Raw genomic sequence first — 24,464 nt, forward strand, 5'->3', positions numbered from 1 at the left:
ATGTAGCTGTAAGGACTGACTCAGGGATGGTCAAAATGGATGACGGGTATTCTGCAGATGAATGTTTATTGCAGAGACCTCTTGAACACATAACGACACGACAGATGGCTTGGTGACATTTGACCCAAAGTTAATACCCGACTGAAAACTTTCAATGTGGTTTGATCAACTGTGAGGCAAAGGATTTCCCAACCCAGGTGAATGCAAAGTGTCGTGTTCAAGAGTGGTAATAAGGCTTCTTCTGAGACAAAGGATAACAAATGGGCTCATTTTTCTCTCTTTTCCCCCACCATTTCTGGCAAGTACCTCTTTATTTTTTATAAGCTTGAGGAGGATAACATATGCTTGATTATAAGCTCATCCTTCGAATGAGTCCAACTTAGTTTTGATTCGAACCCTAAGAAGGAGTGGTCCGTTCCTGTTTGTAATCGAACAGGTCCTTTACTGTGAAATTTTAACGAGTCCAGTATAGGAGAAACTCGGCGTTTTTCATTTTTAGAGAGTCTGAAAAAACTTAAGAAGACTCCAGGTTGAACTTTTTCGTAAAGTTGTGTCTCCCAAGCCCGAAAAAGTATAAAATAATACTTGAGAGAACCGCTTAGTCTTGCAACCAAGGAGTACTTTCATAATTAGTGCCTCTGACCTGAAGAGTAAAAAGCGATCAAGGACACGTCGTTTTATTTCCAGTCTCGAGTTTGAAACGACAAAAACCCGGCAATCTTTTCCTGTTTTTACGGTCAGAAAAGGGCTATAAGGGGACCGTCTTTTAATTCCGTTTTAACGAGTGTAAAAGAAACGCTCGGCAATCTTTTCATGTTTTAGGAGTCAGAAAAGAGCTTAAAAGATGACTCTGAGGTTTCACTTTTTCGTAAGTTTTAACGAGTTCGAAAAAATGATAAAAATGTACTCATGGTTTTCATTTCTTCGTAAGTTTTAATGAGTTCGAAAAAATGATAAAAATTTACTCATATGGCCGACTTTCAATTTAATTTACGAGCAGGAAAAGTCGGAAAGAACTCAGCATTTTCATTTATTTTACGAGAATGAAAGATAACAAAATAATCTCGAGATTTTCATGAGTTTAACGAGTCTTGAAAATAACTGAAATTGACTCGAGATATGTTTCATTTTTACAAAATCTTGAAACAGATAAAAACTATGCTTCAAAGTAGTTTCATTTTTTCACAAGCTTGAAACAGAGAGAAAACTATGCTTGATGCCCCCTAAGCATAACTGCTAGAGCGCATGCCCCCCAGCTTCATTTTATTCAACTAGTTGGATGAAATGAAGGTTGAGTTACGAGATCATTTGAAAGACTCAACCTAAAACTGTAAGAAAATTATGCAAAAAACTGAAATAACTAACCTAAATATACAACTTAACATTTATGAGATCTAGTCAAACTCTCGACTCAAGTAGAGGAGGATTTGTTTCATTTTTTAACGAGCTTGACACAGGAAAAGAACTATGATCGGATTCGGTTTCATGTTTACGCAAGCTTGAAACAAAAAACTATGCTTGTTATAAATTTACATGCCCCCAGCATAATGACGCAAAACGAGGTACATACCCCCCAAGCTTCATTGCATTCAATGAGGTGGATGGAATGAAGCTTTACTTTCAAGATCTTGGAAAGACCTGTGGGAGTTGTTTCATTTTTTAGTGAGGTTGACACAGGAAAAGAACTATCCTCAAAAACCCTTGTTTCATTTTTTAAACGAGCTTGACCCAAGATAAGGAATTATGCTCACGACTACTCTCTACAATCTACCTAACAAAAAACTCTACTCTAAAAAACCTTGATTCATTTTTTAACGAGCTTGACACAAGACAAAGAACTATGCTCTAAAATCCTTGATTCATTTTTTAACGAGCTTGACACAAGACAAGGAACTATGCTCATAACTACTCTCTACAATCTACCTACTTAACCTACCCTTGTTTCATTTTTTAACGAGCTTGACACAAGACAAGGAACTATGCTCAAAAAGTTTGCATGCCCCCAGTATAATGATGCAAAGCGAGGTACATGCCCCCCAGGCTTCATTGCATTCAACCAGATGGATGGAATGAAAGTTTACTTTCAATATTTAACTTGAAAAGGGAGTTGTTTCATTTTTAAGGAGGTTGACACAAGAAAAGATCCTCATACCTGATTCATTTTTTATCGAGGTTGACTCAGTAACAGGAACTATCCTCAAAATCCTACTTTCTACAGTCTACCTACATATCCTAAAATCTACCTGATTCATTTTTTAATGAGGTTGACTCAGTAAAAGAACTATCCTCATGATAGCCTGTTTTATTTTTTAACGAGGTTGATACAGGTAAAAAACTATCCTCGTACACACTGATTCATTTTTTAACGAGGTTGACACAGTAAAAGGAACTTTCCTCAAACAACTGATTCATTTTTTAACGAGGTTGACACAGGAAAAGAACTGTCCTCATACTCACTGATTCATTTTTTAACGAGGTCGACACAGTAAAAGGAACTTTCCTCGTACAACTGATTCATTTTTTAACGAGGTTGACACAGGAAAAGAACTGTCCTCATACTCACTGATTCATTTTTTAACGAGGTTGACACAGGAAAAGAACTATCCTCATACTCACTGATTCATTTTTTAACGAGGTCGACACAGTAAAAGGAACTTTCCTCGTACAACTGATTCATTTTTTAACGAGGTTGGCACAGGAAAAGAACTATCCTCGCTAGCCTGTTTCATTTTTTTAACGAGGTTGATACAGGAAAAAACTATCCTCGCTCCCACTGATCATGACTTCCAACTGGAAGAAAGACATGTCAATGGACACACCTTGATCATGGCTTCCAAGAGGTCTTCATCAGAAGGAAGAATAGTTCTTTGGAAGGAACATATTTCAAGGGACTCAAAAGGGAGAAGAACATCGTGTTCAAGTAATCCCATAGAGTTTTCCATGTCAATTACCGGATCTAAATCAAAGGAAGATGAGCAAACAGTGAGAGGCTCACTTACATCGGTAACTGAAAACATGGGACCAGTTGCCACATAATTAACCCGTGGCAGGGTAGATACCACTTTAGAATCAGGAACATTTAGGGGTGTCATATTATTGGTAGTTGAGACAAGACTGGGAACGAAAGCTGGTCTACAGTCACAATACTACCATTGTGAGGGAAAGACATCACGCGAAAGAGTGTCGATACGACAGCTTTCATTGCATGAACATAGTCTCGCCCAAGGAGTAAATTGAAATCCAAGGGACCTCGAACTACCATAAGATCAATACAGACAGTTTTACCTTCCAAGGTAATAGAAAACTTAGGAAGGATCCCTAAAGGTTCGCTAATGGTTCTGTTAAAAGCTTTCAGATTCTGCGTAATAGGCACAAGCTGAGGGGAACCCAAAGCTTTCCAAACAGTTGAGGATAAAATACATGACAGAAGCACCTTCATCTACCTGAGTACGATGTATGTCCCTACCACCAACCTTGACAATGATTTGGAAAGGGATGGAGGAAGGAAGACGAGGTTCTGTCAGTCTATTCCAATCAAAGGAAAAGACCTCAGTACTTGGAGGGGGTTCTGTTGAAACAGGTGAAATGCCCCCCGGCATAGAAGAATCTGATGTAACAAGAAGAACCTCAGCGGTATGAAGTTCACTCTCTAAAGGGAAAGTGGGATCGACTCTTTGTGAAATTGAATCGACCACTTGATCAACTAATGGATCATCAACCTGAGTGACATGAGTTTCACTCTCCAACGGAAGAGTGTGATCGACTGTACTTGAATTTAGATCAATCACTCCGTCAGTTTACGGTAGGTTGGGAGAAAGTTTACGGTAACCAGTTGGAAATTCTTGTTGTGGAACAGTAAGGTTTTCCAACAATGTTGAGGCTTCATCCATGTGAGGGCAAATGTGAGTTTCATGACTCCCTTTGCATAACTTACAAGGAAACCTAACTTTACCCTTTTTCCCAGGAACCTGACTATCACTGGTTGATGGATCAATGGAAAGTTGATGAGATTTTTCTAACCATACTTCCAGGACCTTTGGAATACCAGGACAATTGACAAGGAAGTGGCCACCCTTACAAAGCCTGCAAGGGTATTTGGGTTTACGATGCATGTCGGAGTTTTCCTCAACACAACTAACACTTACAGTCGTGGTTGGTTGGTTGACTTCTTTCTTATCTTGCTTCTTCTTCTTCTTCTTCTTCTTCCCTTTCTTCTTCTTCTTAGCCTCCTGGTTACTAGCATCAAGGCTTTTGCCAGGCGAAGAGGAAGAAATGGAGGAAGAAAAATTAGGCGAAGAAGGTAAAGGGTCAACAGAAGGTTGGTGATGTTGAGATGGTGAACTCTGTTGAGGTGAAGAAAAGGCTTTCTAGTGACAAACAAGACAAATAAACACTACCTTTCTCTAAAAATGCATCGAAAATACAAGTAATCAGGTGAATGTAACATACCTTTAGTCCAACGCTTTGTAGTAGTCCAGCTTCGCCGATCCGGATGAGCTCCTCCTTCTCTTCGAAACCTGCATTCACTAACAAGCCAAAAGATTAAATAGCACCTGATAAACTCATAAAACAATACATATCCATCATACAGACCAAGGAGTATATGAAACAAATCATGAATAACAATCTGTTGAGAAAAATGAGTTCATTTGTATTAAGTGGAAACAAAAGAAACCATTACAACCTGAGCCTTGGTGTTGTGAAGGTCCCTCCTAGGGTCCAACAAGAGTTTTCCTTTACTTTGATCAGCTCACCCACTCTCAAATAAGGCTAGGAAAGGATGGGAATCTCTCCTCTCAAGCTTTACAAGGGAGTCCTAATTCCAGCAGCATCTACCCTTAGGAATGTTCAGCTTTCAACCTCCCCTCCCTCTGGCCCAATGCCTATATTTATAGTGCTCTAGAGGAAGTTATTCAGGTCCACCATCAATGGGATAAGTCCCTCTTTGGATGGGATAGCTACCCTCTTGATGGGATAAGTTCCTCTTTGATAGGGATACATGAACCATCTGGAGGCGCTCCATACATGTCAAACAAGCTTCTATAATGCTCTAGAAATGACCACAAGTAACTTTTTTGGAGTGAAACTTGCGCCTTTTGACCTTTACAGGAGTACGCACCCATTGCTTTACAGACAGAGCGTACAAGTACGCAGGTATTGTGAACTTGGGGTGCGTACACGCAGGTAAGGCTAAGAGAAACTGCGTACCCAGAGATATATAGATTTTTAATGACTTTCTCTCTTTCTTGGAGTTTGACATGGAGAGCAGAGGTATGAGGCTTGCCAAGGAGGATAGTATGACAGTTGATGGAGCCATACTAACTGCAAATAGTCATGGTGACAAATTTTAGTGTAACAATTATTATCTACTTTAATCATTTGAGGGCTTGATTCAAAACCAGTATTGATTTCAACTATCTCCTTGGATTCATCAATTATCTACACTTTACACATATCATATCTATTGAATTTTCTTTTCTAAGGGTATCGGTCCTTTAGAAAGGGAATCTTTAGGAAGGTCTTTAAATTTTAAGTCTTCCAAATTTATTTGACCTTTTGAGAATTCCTCTCTGCTATTCCAAAAACGAAGAATTTGTGCATCATCACTAAAAACTTGCTAGTGATCAAGGTTATCTAGTATAGATGGTCTAAACATTACTTCCATGTGCATTGTCCATACATAAAATCATCTATAGGTTGCAATGTAGAAGCAACAAAAACTAATGAATCAGCTAACAATTTTTTTTATTATTATCCAGGGACGACTTTTATAGAAAAAGCATTAAAAAGTTCTATGGTGTATTGTACAAGATTTTTATATATTCTAAGGTTTTCATTCTTAGTGTTAAAAAGGTTTTTAATCTGGGAAATAATTATATCAGAATCACCAGTAATCATTAAGCATTTAATTTTCCTATCCAAAGCAATATCAAGTCCTAGGTTGAGATCTTCACATCTTGCAACAATGTTGGTACATTCAAGCTCAAGTCTATAGGAAAAAAACTCGCAAAACTTGGTTAGTGAAACTATGACTATTCTAGTGCTAGACCTTGCATTAGAGAAAGCCCCATAAAAATACTTTATTTAAATAATCCTTTGGAGGGATCAAATTGGAAAGGATTTGCAAATTTCTAATCTCTTTATCTTCGTATTTTTCATCATCTGAGTAAATGTCATATTCTTCAACTTGAGTCCACTTATCCAGTTGTTTATATATGAGGGCAAAATATTTCTATCCTACTAGAATCTTAGCATAAGACAAATCCATTTGGACCATACCACCTAGGTCAAATGCCCATTTCCTAGATAAAAGCATGCATTAAGGGTTTGGAATATCTATAATGACTACATCCAATACTATAATTCTTTCAGGGTGACATTTTGTATGTACTTGCAAGTCCTTGATTATGCCATAACATTAATTTCCCTTGAATCCATATCGCACACATTTTTATATGGATGAGTAATTTCCAATCCTAATTGCTTTTTTTTATGATTTTTAGTGACATTACATTAGTAGAAGCCCCTAAATATAATAGACAATTATGGAGAAGGATACCATTAACCATTAATATTATGAAGAATGGGGGATGACTCTCACCATGCTTCTTTGTATATAATATGATAGGAGGATCACTTTCCTTGAAATGAGGAGTGACGTGAGAATCCTTGGTGTGATCAATTTGTTTTGTTGAAGAAAGCATTGTAGGAGAAGGGTTGTGTAAGGTAACTTGATCTTCCTTTTCTGACACATCGATTTGGTTGGCAATGGAACTCTTTGTTTGAAGCATTTATGGAGTCCATTCAATGAAAATTTTGTTTGCACTTTTCATAAAGTCGCTATAAGGATTGATAATGTTCATATTATCTATGGTGGGTCGATTCATTGAAAGACTTCATCATCAAAGCATGTTCCTTAGCTTGGGAAACTATCTCAGTAGATTTATCCCTGAGGTTAGTGCCAAAACAAACTACCCCTGAAGAATTATTTCTTGAGGTTCCAAAACTAGAAGAGGCAAATGCATCAATGGTAGAGTGCACCAAGTGTGGCCATAATGCCAAAATGAAACGAGAAAAGGATTGGTACAACAACAGGTAGCGAGCAAGAAATTCTAACAGTAGGTGCAGGACACATGGGCGCAGGAGAAGTTTCATGGCATCATGGATCGAATGATGGGCATGGGAATAGATCAGAAGGCTCAAAGCACTCCACATCGACCAAACTGCGCAAAAGTTAACTAGTTGGGGGTTGCAAAGGAGGACACATATTACCCTCCCGTGCCCCTTGCACCCCAACCAAACTTTCAATGGTGAGTTGGGGGGCATGTGGAGGGTTCCATGCTGACCTGCCATGCCAACTCTCCACGTTGGCCCGTCACCATGTGTTATACCATCTATATTTTATCACATGAGATCCTCGAAGATTAGGAAATTTTTTTCTATTCTCTATTGATGATCAATATTTAATGAAATGGGTGGAAACCCCTTTTGTTCATTATCTCGTTCCTCTAGTAAAAGCGAATTTCTTAGTATGGGCTTCGATTTAGTGCCACCAAATCAACCAACCATGTCACCTCTCACACCCAATCACTCCCTGCCATGTGGCACCACCATGGCGACATGTGCAGGGTTGACCCATCATGCTGATGTCATCACGATGTAAGCATGATGTCAGCCCTAAATATCGCCCATTGATGTCCTGACACGTGTAAATATTTTTTTTAATAAAAGGGCATGAGGCCAGTTTTTATGGTTATTTTGTGCACTCATCTCTAACTCACTATCTTCGCATGATCACGAACTCAAATAACTCATTTTCAACCCCTTCAACCTTGAATTCACACCCCTGAACAGAGAACTCTCCTCATTCTCATAAATTTAACCTATTAATCCCTCACACAAGCTCAAATATGGGTCAATTCAAGCTCAAAAAAGAAACACTATCTCTTCTGCATGACAAAGTGCTCGTCTTCTTACAAAAGCTCTATTTTATGCTTAATAATTCCTCCTTTTCATGCAATTAACCCTGTAGGCATTATCACGAGTTAGATTGATTCCTAAGTAGCCCCGTAATTGGCCAATTCAGGCACAAAACTCCATAAAATCCATTAATTCTATATTCGCATGCGTCCAAGCAAGTCACAACTCACGAAATTCAAATTAATTTCCCTCCACATTATTAGCCAATCCTATTTAGCCACGTGGCGGCTACACACTAGCCAATTAATTCCACTCACAAACCTCACTTCTTGTCACTTTCCTCATTCCACTACAGCCAAGGTAGGGCAAGACCCACCCTATAGCTAGAAACTTCTAGCACACAACAACTAGAAAAGAAGTTAGCTATGAAACTGCTAGTTGTTTGTAAAGATTCCTAGTGGTTACTAAATACCACTTGTGGTTTTAGGGTAAGGTGTTGGGTATTGAGAGCCTATATATAGGCCTCATTTTGATGTAATTGGGAGAGAAATTATGATGTATTGAAACTCTGCCAAATTTTTGTTGGAAAAAGGTGTTGGGATTTGCTGAAGCTATTGTAAGGGAGGAATTTTGAAGTACATTTAGGTTGTTAGTGATTCTCTATCCACATGTAATTCTATAAACCCTCTTGTAATTTGAATTGTGCATGATATTAAGACAATTGCATAAGTTTTTTTATGGGAAATCATGTTTGTACAATTGAAGCTTGTGTGGAATCTGTTGTAATTGTGTGAAATAAAGGAAACCGAAAATCTATAAGATTGTTTTCTTGAATTTCTATGGATTTTATCAAGGTCATATGGAGTATCCTTATTTATTTTGGTAAAGTCTCACATGGGTTGAAGTTTAAAAGCATAAATTCAAGTTATTGTGTGTTCTACAGTTGAATTGTTTCTTTAATGTCAGTAATCTAGGAATGGATTCTTAATTGCCCACCTTAGTTTATTGATTTTTGTTCTTCATATTTTCAGTTTCTCTTATCAAACCTCACAACCTTTATGTCAAACCCAAAGTGTATGGAAGGTAAAACCTGAAAATATGCAAAAAATCATACCCAAAAATATTCTTATAAATTTTGGTATTTTCATACATAATTTCCCAGTATAAACAAAACCCTTAAAAATAGAAAATTAAAAATCATATTTAGATGTTCCCAAGCTCTGCATTAGCACAGTGTGACTCTAGGTCACCAACACTCGAGGAATAAGGAGAATTGTCCTTTAAATGATTCAATATAATTTAACAAGATGAACTAATTTTGTGGTGTTAGATTTTTAGGGATGGACTTTACTAAGCTATGCTAAATATCTAATTGAAACTCCTAACAACCTTCGAATTTTCCCTTTTAATCTAACAAAATTTGGTAAATAATGCCCCTACATTTATTTTATTGTCTCATCTTTTAATGAAAACCTCTTCAAAATATTTCCAAGACTTGATGTTTTTATCTCGAAGACTTTGACACCAATCCTTTACATTGTTATATATGGGTAAAACAAATAACCTCATTGTCATATCTTTGGTTATATCTACTTTTGGGTAGGAATCGCATGCCATACTAAAAGAATACAAATGTTCCCTAATTGTGGTGGTACCATTTCCATAAAATATTAGCAAACCATTTGTTAAATTCCTCTAGCATTTTATTGGAATATCCTTGAATATTAACCATATCAATAGGTTTGAATATATGCTCAATCCATGGTTAGATAGGCATTATCTTATTAAGTTTTTCAAATATAGGACCATTTGAAGGGAAAGTTCTTTTATATCTTCTTTGATATGTCCTAGTAGGGTTATATTCTACAATTTCCAAATTCATCCACATTGGGATGTTATCCCCTCCACCCGATTTCAAATCCCATGGGGGGACACCTTTGGCCCGTTATGATAAGGCTCAAAGAGTAGGCCCCCCCTTATCTGAGGAGTCTCGACTCTTGCTAGGCTATAAGTTTATGGTATATATGGCTTGTGGGCTGTTGGATACCCTCTTGGTGTTATAGTGGCAGTTGCTAGGTTTTATCCTAGGCCTCACCTAGATTAGTCCAACAAGTTACCAATTCATCATGGCTAAAAAAAATCATCCTTAGAGTCACTAGATGAGTAAACTAGATTAGGGTTTGAGATATGGTCATCAAGGAAAATGTTGAAGCATAAGCTTTGAATCTCAAGAAGAAGGACTCATCTCCTCAGCAATAAAACCAAAAGGTTTATAGCAAAATTTCACACTTCTCGAGATAAAGCCCAAAAGCTCAAGTGTGAGACACACTACACGTATTAGAGGGCCATTATCACATCACCAACCTTATTCTCATTTTTGGCTAGCTATTCTCCAACTCTAGTGGGGTTCTCCTTGGTATATCTTAGGGATCAAATGGTTTGGACAAGCCAAGTCAAGAGCCCCCTAAGGATTCTACTTGTAGTTCCACCAAAATGAATTGAGCAATTATGGTTTAGGGTGGATAAGATTGCTAGGTATTTTAGTAACTTCCAAGTTTCAGTTCAAAAGGAAAAAATCCCCAAACACACACAACCCATGAATGACCAAGAAAATAAAACCTTGAAAAAATGGTTTAGATGATTTACAATGAAAATGGTTGGAATCAAGGAGAAATCCTTTAGCAAGTCTAGAATTTCTGAAACTCTCTTGATTCTTAACTTTTTTCTATGGAGGAATAACTAGAGTGATGTTTAAGATGAATTTGTTGATATGGATGGTCCTCTTTTCTTGATGGATTTTGGTAGATCTTGATGAGAAGGCTTTGTTCACGTGGGTAGACTTCTTTTCATGGATGATAATTGGCGAACTTTCATGATATGGGCTATTAAATGTAAGTTATCTTTTTCCAATCTTTTCTTTTGTTGATGAAAAAGGGTCATTAATATTCACCATAGCTTTGTTGGAATTTTTATCTCTTTATCCTTGTACCAAATTTTCATCTTTTGAGGTAACCTTGGTTAAGCCCCCTCCCTTATTTAGGATTGAAATTTGTAAGGTGCCTAGCCCAAGCCTATAGGGTACATAGGTTAGTCTACCCAAGTCCCTGAGGCTAAATCTACCCCAAGCCTCTTTGAACCTCTCATCATGTTCTTTAGAGATTACCTTGGATAAGCTTACTCCCTCATCCCATCTTCGAACATTGACTAACATTAGTGTTGGAGGTTTAATAAACACATGTTTGTCTCCCTTGGTTCCTTGCACCCACATCCATTTCCATTTCTCTCCAATTGTCTTGCTCCTTGACTCCACATGCCCCAATAATATATTAGCATGCCAAGGCACCAATCTTCTATCCTCCATCACACATTTTCATTATAAATCATCTAAACCATTTTCTTAGGCTTTTACTCTCCTGGTGATTCTTGGGTTGTGTATGTTTGGAATTTTCTCCCTTTGAACTGAAACCTGAAAGTTACCTAAAATCCTTACCAATATTATCCATCCTAAACCCTACTTGTTATATCCATTGGTCGATGGAAGTGTAAGTAGAAGCCTTAGGGGGCTCTTGACTTGGCTTGCTTAGGCCATTTGATCCCTAAGATCTATTAGGGGGAACTCCCCTTGAGTTAGAGGAGAGTTGGCCGGAAGTGAGAAGAGGGTTGGTGAGGTGAAAATGGCCCCCTTTGAGGTGTAGTGGGTCTCACACTTGAGCTTTTGGACTTTAGCTCAAAAAGTGTGAAATTTGATGTAACACGTACACTAGATGGACACACATTTAATCATGTAATGGATTATTTATGTTAATGGAGATCCATTTCCATGGTTAGTTTTTCTCTCTTTTGGGGTGTCCCACTATAAATCTATGTGACATGATGTTCATGTATTTTGTTTCTATTACAAGCATTGTTGGTTATGGTTTCATTTATGATTAGGACAAACTAAGTAAAGCTTGTGATAATGGACGTATCTTGTCATTGATAGACTCTATTATATTATTGTTGTTCTTTGATTAAGAAATTATTTACAACAAAGTGAAGTGTTATCTTTAGCAGTAACTTGCATATCTAATATGTTGGTTACTAGATGCACAACAATTCCTTTGTTTGCATTGATTGTTTGTTTCATTTTTCTTACTAGTTTCCAATTATCATGGTGTGATGAGTTTTCCCTTCCCAACTTGGGAAAATTTAAGTCATTTTAGCAAGCTCACAACATGCAAACTAAAATCCTTCAGCTAAGTACTTATGAGTGGGCAATATGTACTTTGCCAAATTCACACAAGACTTACACCCATCCCCAACTGTGATTGCAAGTGTAGAGGCACAAAGAGCATATGCACATGCACAATCACATCATTGGAGATACTTGAACTTTAATGGGGGAAATAACAAGATCCCAGTTTCATTAACCAAACAAATCACCATTGACTTGCTTGTTTCATTTAATTGTACATATACATGTGGAGATCGATAAACCTTCACTTATTTTGCAAAAGGATATAGAAAAACCAAGTACACTAAGGAGGCCTAACCCTCTTTAATTTTTTTGCTTGTTATTTGTTGGCTTCCTTCAAAAGTTCAAAAGCATTGCTTAGTTCAATCTAACTTAGTAAGGGACTTCACCCAATTAGAGAACTAATTCATGCTCTATCTATCCTTCTCTTTTGCTTGATCATCAAAGTAAAGAGGCAATCAACCCTAATGAAAGATGTTTGTTGGCTTCATTTAGGGTAAGGGAAAAGATAGAGGTTTCATTTTTGTTATTTCTCACTTATAATCAAGTTCTCAATCAATTATATTAGTTAGGAACTAAAGAAACAATGTTAAAAAATAACTTTTATTCAGTTATCTTTCTTGATAATTTTTAGTGCTTAATTAGTTTAATCACATAACTCAATTGTAGAATGAGATAAAATAAATCCCCCAAATCGCAAAAGGATCATTAACAAGATTAACCTCTAGTCAATCCTACCTTTCATTCCTTCTCTAGTTTTTCTAGTTTTGCATAATAATTAGGTGTTGAACTCACTTACCTAGACTAGTCCTCCTAGCTAGTTAATATTCCTTTGTAGGGAATTGGCTTGCTACCTTATGGGTTATCCCTTGTCCCTTTCCTAGGGCCATTTGCCTTGCAAGGACGTAATGTAGCATGCAACCACTTTTTGCTAAGTCCTGTTTACCTATTTCTTCCTTATATTACCCAAACATAATGATATATGTTTAATGAATGCATTCATTTATGTCGATGTTAGCTTAACAATTTGTCACACCATAAATTATTAAGCATTATTTATGTAAGTTAAGTTCGTTCTAGCTCGTTAATATTTGCATTGTTTCTACAAGCGTAATCCTATTTGAAATATTGGGTGAGAACTAGTCTACACTCAAGTGAGAGAAGCATGTCAAGCCATTCAATCTTCATGTCAAATTACCAACAATAATAAAACCACCATTATCCATATTATTAATACATAGGGATGTGGATGTAAAGATATCATGAGGATAGATATTGCCAGGTAGAGTTGCCAAACTTGCTTTGATTTATGAGGAGGGTAGCAATCATTTTTACCATGGAAGATGAGTGGTGGTAATATATTGCTATTGCCACATAACATAGCATTGAAATTCCATTTGGATTGATATTTTACAAGTTGCTTGACATTATTCCACATTGCAAAGGTTAACATATGTTCACTGTGATTATTTTTCACATCTATGCCATTAATCTTGAAGCAAGCTGACACTTGAACTTTAATGATATTTATACTCTTCTAAAGGATACATTATGTATGTTATGAGTTAGTTAGGCTAAATGAGATGTGTTTTTTTTGGCTAGAAGCAAGAAAAATTCTGCATTACTCAAGGTTACCGCTCTAGCCTCTAGTAATACAATTTCAAGAGGCAAAAGTGCAGTTACATCATAAAGGGTAAACTTGTTACTGGTTCATAAAGGGTAAACTTGTTACTGGTTCATAAAGGGTAAACTTTTACACCTGCCATATGCTCATGGATATTAAGTCAATAGCAATGATCTTTAAACTAATAGAAAGTGGTTTAACATTATATTCCATAACCAAATTGTGTTTTATTTAATGAGTGGTTTTAGTGTGACTTTTTGGAAGTTTTTCCAATGGGTTTTTTTCTGGTCTAATTTCTCTAAAATCCGGCAAGAATTTATTGAAATCACAAGCTTGATGGGTTCAAGGTGCTAAATCCATATATACAGTCAAAACAAGATTTCACCTCAATTTTTTAGCGAAATTCCAAAACGGAAAGTCCAAAAAATCACACTAGAAACAACTCCTTTATTTAATGACTAATATCAACTAGATACTAAGTGTCCTATATATAATTAATTAAAAGTAAAACAAAATAACTTTATATATAAACCCTAAATACCTATCCAGTTACACTTTAACCCAATATCCAAGAAAAGGTACAGTGACATCATGTAACACGCTAGCATATATAATAAACGTTTTTTTGGGTGCAGCATGACACACTAAAGAATAAAGGTGTAAAATGCGAGACGAGAACAACACAGGTTTAAAGGGAAGAGACAAAGAAAGAAAGTAAACCCATTAAGAAAAATATCAACCAGCAAACCGTGTATTTGTAGCGTTAATCAACGAAAGAAACAGACATCAATTTGAATAAACGTCACCGAATTTGATTTGGCAGATTATGTGTAGTTTATTTCGGCCTGTTCATGCCACTTCTTCAGATTCATGGTGGGTTCATGGGCCTATGTTTTTGCCTGCTTCCTCTTTATCCGTCGGTCGTGTGAGCACCAGTACTATGAATTTAAAGTGCACGAGCAATCACGGAGATAGAGACGGAGATGGTTTGTCTCCGATTTGGGACAATCTCTCTGAGTCGTTGAGCGTGAAAGTGGCCAAAGTTGAAGGGAGGCCTCTGAATGTGCCATTGATCGCTCCATTCACCATTGCTTCTTCGAGGCTTGATGGAGTGAATAACGTCGGGATCAGAGTAGAGTTAGATGATGGAAGTGTCGGGTGGGGAGAGGCTCCAATCCTGCCATTCGTGACAGCAGAGGATCAGCCCCTAGCCCTTCAAATGACAGCCCAAGCAGCCCAATTTTTGCAGACCATTCCTTCTAAGTCCTTGGGAGAGCTTCTCCAACAGATACATTTCCTGCTTCCAGGTCATGCCTTTGCATCTGTAAGTACTTCCATTTCAAATTCAGTTCCCATTAACATGGTTTTTCAGTAGATTTGGAAGTATTTATTTTATAATAATTTTATTATCAATTCATACCCATGTTAATTAATGTGTTTTTAGTTTGAACACCATTTTTAAGGGGTAGTAATTTGGAGCAGTTCCTATTAACCTGTTTTTTCAGTAGATTTTAGAAGTGTTTGCTTTATAATAATTTTATTATTAATTCATAACCATGTGAAGTAATGTGTTTTTAGTTTGAACACCATCTTTTGAGGGGTAGTAATTTGGAGCTATGTTATCAGATATCTTCTTCCACTTCTGTTCTCATTTACTTTACTGATAAATCTTTGTTTGCATACTATACCTTGCTTGGGAGGACGAGTTAACGTTTCTTATCCCTTGAAACCCACAGTGCTATTTGTTGTTCTGTTTTTGTTTTCTACTAACATAGATTTGGAAAGTGACATGGGTCACCCGACTACAATAAACAAAATCCTACGCGGATAAGTTGCAATGAGAAAAAAATCATAAGTTGTCCATATGAAGCTTCTAAGCTGCAGTGAAAATGTGGGTGCCTAATACACAGGAAATTATGTTTGAGCCTTGAGCTTTACTGACTCAAAATAAAAAGTGTTGTGAGTGTTAGGAGTTTCTCTGTATATGTTGAAAATGCAGCAAGAAATTTTTGCCTTAATTAAATTAGGAGAAATTGTAATTCTAATTTCAGTAAAATACTTGGAGGAATTTAATTGAGGTGATATGGCACTTATCGCTCAGTGAAATCAGTTAATGCAAGTAGACACTTGGGTTATGTTTAGTTATGATTGATTGCTAATTTCTAGCAGTCTGTTTCAGTTAATTTGAGTTATTGTGAGTTTAACTAGTTTTAATTGATTAAGGACTAGTGGAAGATCCAGTAGTGGAGTATGTTAACCTGTGATCAACTAGTTACCTCATCAATCAACCCAAAATAATTGATGCATGCAGATAACTCAAGTTACCCAGTTGAGATTGGAGTTCAAGGGCAGTGTACTATCAGTTCTAGACAATTCCAAATTGTACATGTGGTGCATGCAGTCAGAGAAGGGCCTACAGGGATTGCGTAGTTATAGATTGAGAATTTCCCTAATTAATAGGGGGCTAATTCCTTATTGAACAATGCAAGGAAATAGGGAATTGACCAAGCAGGATTTTGGTTAAGTATTGACCAGAGGTAGCTTGTGAAGTAGTGAGATAGATTATACTAGTGCAGAGGTTGCCCGAGCTTGAGCACGCATTGCATTTCCTCTCTATTTTTTGACTAATGCAATAGAGATAGGAAGGGGTTTTGAGCAGTTGATTTCCCCTAGATAAATCATTGTGCAATGTGTGATTGAATCTTGTCTCATGTTTATGTTGTGATTTTGCAATCGTTAATGGTTGTCCGTAGTTGAGTAGAGTAGATTCAAGTCTTTTGATTTAGTAAATTTCATAAGCAGTTTGAATCTACAAGGAATTTCTACATGGTATCGGAGCTGAAATCACAATAGAAGAGAGAATTCGAAGTTGTCTTTGCAGGTGAATCAAATTTGCAGGATCAATTCTTCAGAGCTAGCAATATGGCTTTCTATGGACCGAGACTTGAGTATGCCCTTGAGAGTAGCTTGAACGATATTGCTTGGAAGGACAGGATGGAGGCAGTTTTGGAAGATAACGGGTTGACGAAATTCGTAGATACTGATATTCCTAAACCTCTAACTTCTGATGCTCAAGATCTAGCATATTGGAAGAAGTGTGTAGCAAAGGCAAGGAGGATCATATTGGAGGGAGTTCGAGAAAATATTGTCTCGAATATCCACGGGAAAAAGACTCCATATGCAATGTGGTAAGCCTTGATAGACTTGTTTCAGAACAACAACGATCGCAGGACGCTGGCATTGAAGGACAAGCTTCAGAAGATCAAGATGGAAAAGGGTGACACAATACCACAGTGCTTGAGCAAGTTCACCCAATGTTAGGATGAACTTGGGAGTGTTGATATTACTGTTGTAGAAGATGATCTAGTAAGCCTCGCACTTCTAGGCCATCCCAAGAGCTGGCACAACTACTAGGATTCGGTAAATGGGAGGGAGAAGCTACCAAATTGGGAGCGATTGTGGTTCGACTTGGTGCAAGAAGAGATAAGTCGGAACACCAGAGACAAAACCTCGTCCAACGTGATGATGAGGAGAACTGTGCCTTAGGCTGGAAAGGCAAAGAAAGGGAAAGGGAAGAAATCCCAATACAAAGCAAAATCTGGTCAGGCGGGCAAGAAGAAAGACTTATCGAAAATCATGTGCTTTCATTGTCATGAGCTGGGACACTATGCCACGAAGTGTCCACACAAGAAGGCGGGTAAGAAGCCCTCAGGAGGAGCGGCAGGTGAAGCTTTGGCTTCACAATTCAAACTTGGTTTCACCCTCATCGCTTGTATGGTGAGCTTGGTGATGGGTAGTGTGTGGTATCTGGATAGTGGAGCCTCATTCACATGATGGGCAACAAAGAATTTTTCAGTGACTTGGAGAAGAAGGACCTCCAGATAAACATCGAGATGGGAGATGATGGAAGGTATAGCACGACCGATATTGGTACAATTACTTTTCAGAGGGTGTTTGGTTCCCCTCTTAAATTAAAAAATGTCATGTATGTTTTGGGTCTGAAGAAGAATCTCGTTTTAGTTGCAATGTTGGAAGACTATGGCTACGATGTGATATTTAGCAAAGGGAAGACTTTCCTTAGACACATCGCCACAGGACAAGTGAAGCAAATCGGGGTTCGAGTGAAGAACCTCTACAAATTGGGTGTAGAAGACTGTGCAACATTGAGCACAAAAGCAGAGAAGGTGCAGAGCTGGGACATCGGTGAATTATGGCATAGGAGACTTGGCCATTTGCACCATGGTGCTTGGAAGATCACGCAGAAGATTTCTATAAGACTTCCCAAAGGTGCACTAGAGCAACAATACACATGCAAAGGGTATATATTGGGGAAGTACACAAAAACCACCTTTCACAATTGAGACAAGCGCAAGCAGTCCTTGAAAGGATTCACTCAGATGTGTGTGGACCTTTTTTGACAACCTCCATGGCCAAGCACAAGTATTATGTTATATTTGTAGATGATTTCTCACGTAAGTGTTGGATCTTCTCCATGTAGAAGAAAGACCAGACATTCTCCAAAGTTGTTGAATTTAAAGCACTTGTTGAGAAAGAAACTGGCACGAAAGTGAAAGCTCTCAAGAGTGATAACGGTGGAGAATATGTGTCGAATGAGTTTAAGAACTTTTGTGCAAAGGAAGGCATTCGATGGGAGTTGATAGCATCCCATAACCCACAATAGAATGGGGTGGCTGAGAGGAAGAACAAAAGTATTGTGGGAGCTGCATGAACGATGTTGCACGACCAAGGCCTACCACTGCACTTGTGGGCTGAAGCATGCAACACCACTGTTTATTTGCAGAATAGGAGTCCTCATCAGATTCTTGGGAGGTGTACACCAGAGGAAGCTTTTTCAGGGAAGAAACCAAATGTGTCACACTTCAGGATATTTGGATCATCAGTTTACTTTCATGATTCCAAGGATACAAGGAAAGAGTTAGAGCCTACAACTGAGTTGGGTATATTTGTGGGGTATTTTACCACTCAAACTAGCAGGGGACCTAAGGGGAATCCCTAAAGGGCAAATGCTAGGCCAAGGGCAACAATCAGAGACTTAGCCCACTGTCACCTTAGCGAAGGCTCCCTTCTATTTACGGACTTTCACCGATGGGAGGAGACCCTATATGTATTGGAGTCACAAATGAATGATAAGTCAATGGATATGAGTGACCCAAACTAGCCCTTTCCCATAAAGGTGTGAAAGATGGAGCTTGCTTGCTCACTAAGCAAGGTAGTATAGATTCTAGGGAAATGAAGGGAGGATTTTGGGGGGGTTAGGTGTATGGGAATAGGCTTTGAAGGGAGTTCCCCACGCCCTAAAATCCTGGTTATAATTGGTATCCTGGATGTTTCTTGAAGGTTGGTCCTTTGAAGGAGCGGGATCACAAGGGGCCAAGTGGACCCGGTCTAGGGTATGAAGAAGGTATGAAAAAATCAATGATATTCTTACCCTAGACAAGTTGGGAAGGATCAAAGAAAGTATTTTCACTCACTGATGTTGCTTTGACCCTATGAGGCACTAGCCTTGGGGATGCAGGTCAAGCTTTAGTCTCGATGCTAGGGCTTGGCTTTTCTCCCAATTCCACTATTGGAATGTCTTCAAATTTGGAGGAGGGCTAGAGGAAAGGCCAATGTAGGAGACCCTAGGAGATCAAATTTTTTCATTGGCTAGCTTGTCGGGAAATTGATGCCTTAGGCACCCCAAGGTGGCTAGACTTGAGAGAAGGTGAAAGGATAAGAGTTTTGGTGACCACCCTTGGTAGATCAGTGCCTTAATTCTTGGGAGAATGGAGTCTATGTTGATTATGTGTAAGATTTCTTAGTTCCCAGTCAAGGAGGTTTCAAAATTACTTCACAAACCCTCTAGGTCAAGTGAAAGCAATCTTGTAGCTTTTATACTTCAAATGCACAAGAGAAATGGCTTATCAAGGTAAGATTCTACCCTTAGGAGATTTCGCTCACACATGGACCATACATGGAGATAATGTTATAATAGAGACAATCCCACAATATTAAGCAATAATTTGCATGCAACGATTAGCCTTAAAACAACGAAAATCCCAATCTAGCATATATGACAAAAGTAATAAGAATAACGTCAAAATTTCGTACTTACATGCAATAGAGTATATCCAACCATTCACAAATGACAATAGAGAAGCTCCAAGAGAAGATAGACTAATAACCATACATCAAAATTCATCCATAAATGCTCCAATTCATCCCCTAGAAAAAAGTGCGAAATTCTCTAAAGAAGGGAGAGATCCAATCCAAAGTGATGATGAGAAATGATCTCACCTCACTTGTATTTATAATTTTATACACATCTTAGGAGTTCGAATTAGCCTCCTTGGCCTACATAAGCCCCAAAAATAAAATAATGTGCTAATAATACAAATTTTGGTGACAAGCCCACCAAACTAGCTCATAAATGAAAAAGTAAGCCTTTCAAGTAGTCAAATAATAAACTATGCATGTCATAGGGCCCTCTAAGAGGCCTAATGAGGTCCATGGGTGCCATAATAAAGAGAAGGACCCTCAAAAGCAGTGGGCAAGGGGGTGGCCCTTTGTAATAACCTTTGGTGCTCCAAATGACATCTAGGGGCAAACAAGTGTCCTCATGGGTCTCCAAACAAATCGAAGATGCTTGTAGGCTGCCCTCAAGGGCTAGGATGATGGTGTAGCTGATGCCACATCATCGTGGAAGTCCTGGATCATCTGCCAAGTGTATGCTGTAGATCTGGGGCTGACTGGGCATGATGGATCAAGTGCATCCTCCTCATCCAATAAGTGAACCACGAGCAATGTTTAAATGGTTGTGGGGATCCATGGAGTGCAATTTGTTGCTGTGGAGGCCCATGGCTCTCAACGCTCACCCTACATGTGCCAAAGTAGCCCTTTAGAGGGTTAGGATCATGTACAGGGAGACCAAACCCCAAATGGAAACCATTTGCAATCCTGCATAGGATCCAATGCGTCCCCTAGCCTTCCAGTGCAACAAGTCATTAAAGAAATCGAGTAAATGAGCTTACCTAATCTTGGACCACGGGTGGGGACTTCATAATGGTCTGCCCTTCCATGATGGGCTTCGGGATGTGCAAATGTCTCCTAAACTCCACATGGGTTAACCAAACACCCTATTAAGTGGTTTCTACCCCTAAAGGGGATAATATAGTCAAGGTACATTCATCAAAAGGTGGTGGCATGTAACAGATAGGTGAATGAAGTAGGGGATGAGAAGGGGCAACCCTAGGTCACATGCTGGGGTACAAGGGTAGCTAATAGGAGGGAAGCCCACACTTTGGGTTTATAATGTGTAGGAGGGAGCAATCATGGTACATGAGGTGCCCCGACCTTGATTTTTCCACCCTTCTTTATATGCCTTTTGTCTTTTATGATTTTCTTTGATTAATTGTTCGGGGCTCAAGGGGTTAGAGCATGATGTGTAAGATATAACAGTGGAATCTCCCTTTTAAGGTGGGGCGATTCATCGTCCACCAGGAGTCGGGACAATCAGGGGTTCCTATATGATGAAGAAGGCTCATAGAACCTATAGGAACCAGGGTGATGGCCATGAATGGGGTAGAGCTCATGTATTGGCTTTTGTCCTCGTGCTAAAATGTTTTTGTGCTGACCATCTTTTGCATTTTGTGGTACTTTTCCTGTTGAATGTGGCCATATTGTTTTTAACATTATTTTCAACTGCATCAACCTTCGGACTTCATTCTAGGCCATGACCCAAGGTGGGGACAAAGGGAAGGGGCAAGCTAATCCTATGTGGACCCAATGGAGGACCTAGGCGGGAAAAATGGATGGGGTGATAATGAATGGAAAGAGGGTTATATAAGCGAATAAGGGAGAGGAACCATGCAATCAAAGTCGGGATTTCTCGTGAAATATCATCCCTGAAACCAAATGGTCAGTAAAAGAGATCCCACGGGACTAGAATCCAAGGTGAATTCTTAAAAGGGGCCAAGGGGACAGAAGCACTGTTAAAATTGGCAACTAGGGCCAAACTCCATGTGGGTCATCTTATTTATGGCAACTGATATTTTTCTTGGATCCCTCTCATCAAGAGGTGTAGGATTGATCTAAAGATCATCCGATTCTGATAAGTATTCATGGAGTTATGAATTTATTTGCGTTATAAGACAATTCGTCAAGGTCAGCCAACAACCAAATAAACCCCACATGTGCTCAACGTTTTAGTATAAATAGAGGTGGCCTTCAAGTCATTTCAACACACTTGGGATCTCTTCCTCTCTCTACTTGTTTTTGGGTTTTAGTAGGAGGAGAGATCCTAAGGAATAATGTTGCCCTGATCCAGAGGGCAGAAAGTCGGAACTGCTGGAAAAGCCAAAACTGCCGGAAAAGCCGGAACTGCCGGAAATGCCGGAAAAGCCGAAAATGCCGGAACTGCCGGAAAAGCCGGAACTGCTAGAAAAGCCGAAACTGCCGGAAAATTTGGAAAAGCTGGAAATGCCAGAAAAGCCGGAATTGCCAGAAAAGCCAGAACTGCCGGAAAAGCCGAAAATGCTGGAACTGTTGGAAAAGCCGAAATTGCGGGAAAAGTTGGAACTGTCGGAACTGCTGGGAACAACTGGAACTGCTGGGAACAACCGGAACTACTAGAACTGCTGGGAACAACGGAAACAGTCAGAGCATCGTCTCCGAAGGAGAGTAGCATGCAAGGGACAACTAACTAACATTGGGACAGTTGTATGGTACTTAGCAGCAAATACACCAAGCATTCCATGTTATAGCTAGCATGCAAGGGACAACGAGCATGCAACAACAAGCATGCTAAGGACAACAAGCATGCTAGGGACAACAAGCAAGCAAGGGACAACAAGTAAGCAAGATGCAGCCAACACATAGGTCAGTATGACAACATGGTGTAGCAATGGCACATAATACAATACAGTGATGGGTACAGTCATGATTAATGAAGCGTGATGAGATGCAACATAGTGATGGTGGGTGTAGCATGGTGCAGCGCGGTGAGGTGCAGCATGATGACAAAATGCAACACAACAATAGGTGAAGGAGTCACCTTGGAGAATCAGTTGAAGCAGCATGTCTTCAACTGATCTCATGTATCATCTTCTTAGAGATGATCTATGCTCTTATCTAGATAAGTCAAAGTGTTGACTTCTGTTGTAAATGTACTATCTCTCTCTCTTTGCTAAACTATTGAAGAACATAAAAGAAGAATTGATCAAGGGTTTCCCCACATTGGGGTTTGTCCCTGGCTAGTGCCACATCTTGTGTCCTCTTGTCTTGGCTTGTCTTCTGCGATTTATGTTTATGTTTTATCTGCAGTTTACTTTAATGCCGATGTGATTTCTAATCTGGAAAAGATATTGAGCTAATTGTGAAAATTGAAATAAATTGCTCTAAGCATAGAACATACCTAAAATTAACATGGAATCAGAGTTGAGGTGAAGACAATGCCCAAGCAAGAGTGAAAGAGCAATCACTGAAGACTGTTGGGAAAGGACAAAAGGATCAGTGGATTCCTCATCCCTTTTCAAATTCACCGAGGGTGAAGTCGAAGCAGAGAATATTATCAGAATGACGCAGCGGAATATGGCCTACCTAAAGATCACTTCTTTGGAAGACCGAATCTCAGGTTGCAAGGAAAGGCAGATAACTAGTTCGGCCATTATGCGAAGGATTGTCCGAATGGCAGGGACACATCACTTGATGATGATAACAATCATTCTAGGGACATCTTCAATGATCAAAGGAATGACAGGTAATGCAGGTCATCAAGGAAATGGTCGACTCTTCAAAGAAAGCAAGGAACCCCAGGTATGAAGAATCAAATGTTGTTTCTGATAAGATAAAGAAGAATTATCTTGTATTGGCCCTCTCCTTCAGATTCTTTGGGAATCTGGCTTATTGATTGTAGTGCTTCAAGGCACTTCATTGGATAGATGGGTGCACTCTCTAATTTGGTAGAGATGGAAACAATCGTGGGATTATACTTGGAGACGATGCCACTTACCCCGGAAAGGGTGTAGGGAATGTTACCCCTCAATTGAATAAGGGTAACTCGATTCATTTACAGAATCTCTTTTATGTACCTGATTGCAAGAAGAACTTGGTGTCCATCTCGGAAATGGAAGTAAAGGGTTATGAGGTGGCACTCATCGATGGAAAGGTATGTGTTTGAAAATAGAATTTTCAAAGATGTTTTGAGTTCAGGGTTGTATCAAGTTGCAGGAAGTCCACTGGGGACCATGTCCATTGACACATAGCACCTGAGGTCTGTGAGTCAGATGGTGACAGGGATCCCTGAATTCAAAAAAAGCATGAAAGTACATGTCTGAGATGTACCAAAGGAAAATCTTACAAGGTGACCATTTCCCTCATATAGCAGGTCCACAGGTTTGGAACAACTCGAGGGGTTTGAGATTGATGATCTGGAATCTCACATATGCAGGTGGAAGAAAGCCCTCTATGGCTTAAACCAAAACACCCCGGGCGTAGTATGAGAGGATTGAAAGCTATCTGATGAAGCAGAGATTCACTACGAGTGAAACCGATCCAAACCTTCACCCGAAGGTTGTGGAGGATAGACCTCTCATACCGGCACCTTATGAGGACGACCTATTTCTGACAGGTGCAGACCCTCTCATTTGCAGAAGAAAGAGGGAGTTGGGTTCCGGATGTGGAATGATA

General features: G+C 39.0%; 1 protein-coding gene across 1 annotated transcript in view; it reads left to right on the forward strand.

Moving 5' to 3' along the window:
* The first annotated feature begins 14,434 nt into the window (after positions 1–14,434).
* Positions 14,435–24,464, forward strand: part of CYP77A5P (cytochrome P450, family 77, subfamily A, polypeptide 5) — a 147,548-nt gene continuing 137,518 nt past the window's right edge. Inside the window, exon 1 of the mRNA XM_089429076.1 lies at positions 14,435–15,102. Within this exon, the coding sequence (XP_089285202.1) occupies positions 14,605–15,102 (498 nt within the window). The 5' untranslated portion in view covers positions 14,435–14,604. The remainder of the gene's footprint in view (positions 15,103–24,464) is intronic.

This window comes from Pinus tabuliformis, chromosome 6, assembly GCF_031772625.1.
Source record: "Pinus tabuliformis cultivar Carrire ecotype Pingquan chromosome 6, CPIR1, whole genome shotgun sequence".
Classification (NCBI taxonomy): domain Eukaryota; kingdom Viridiplantae; phylum Streptophyta; class Pinopsida; order Pinales; family Pinaceae; genus Pinus; species Pinus tabuliformis.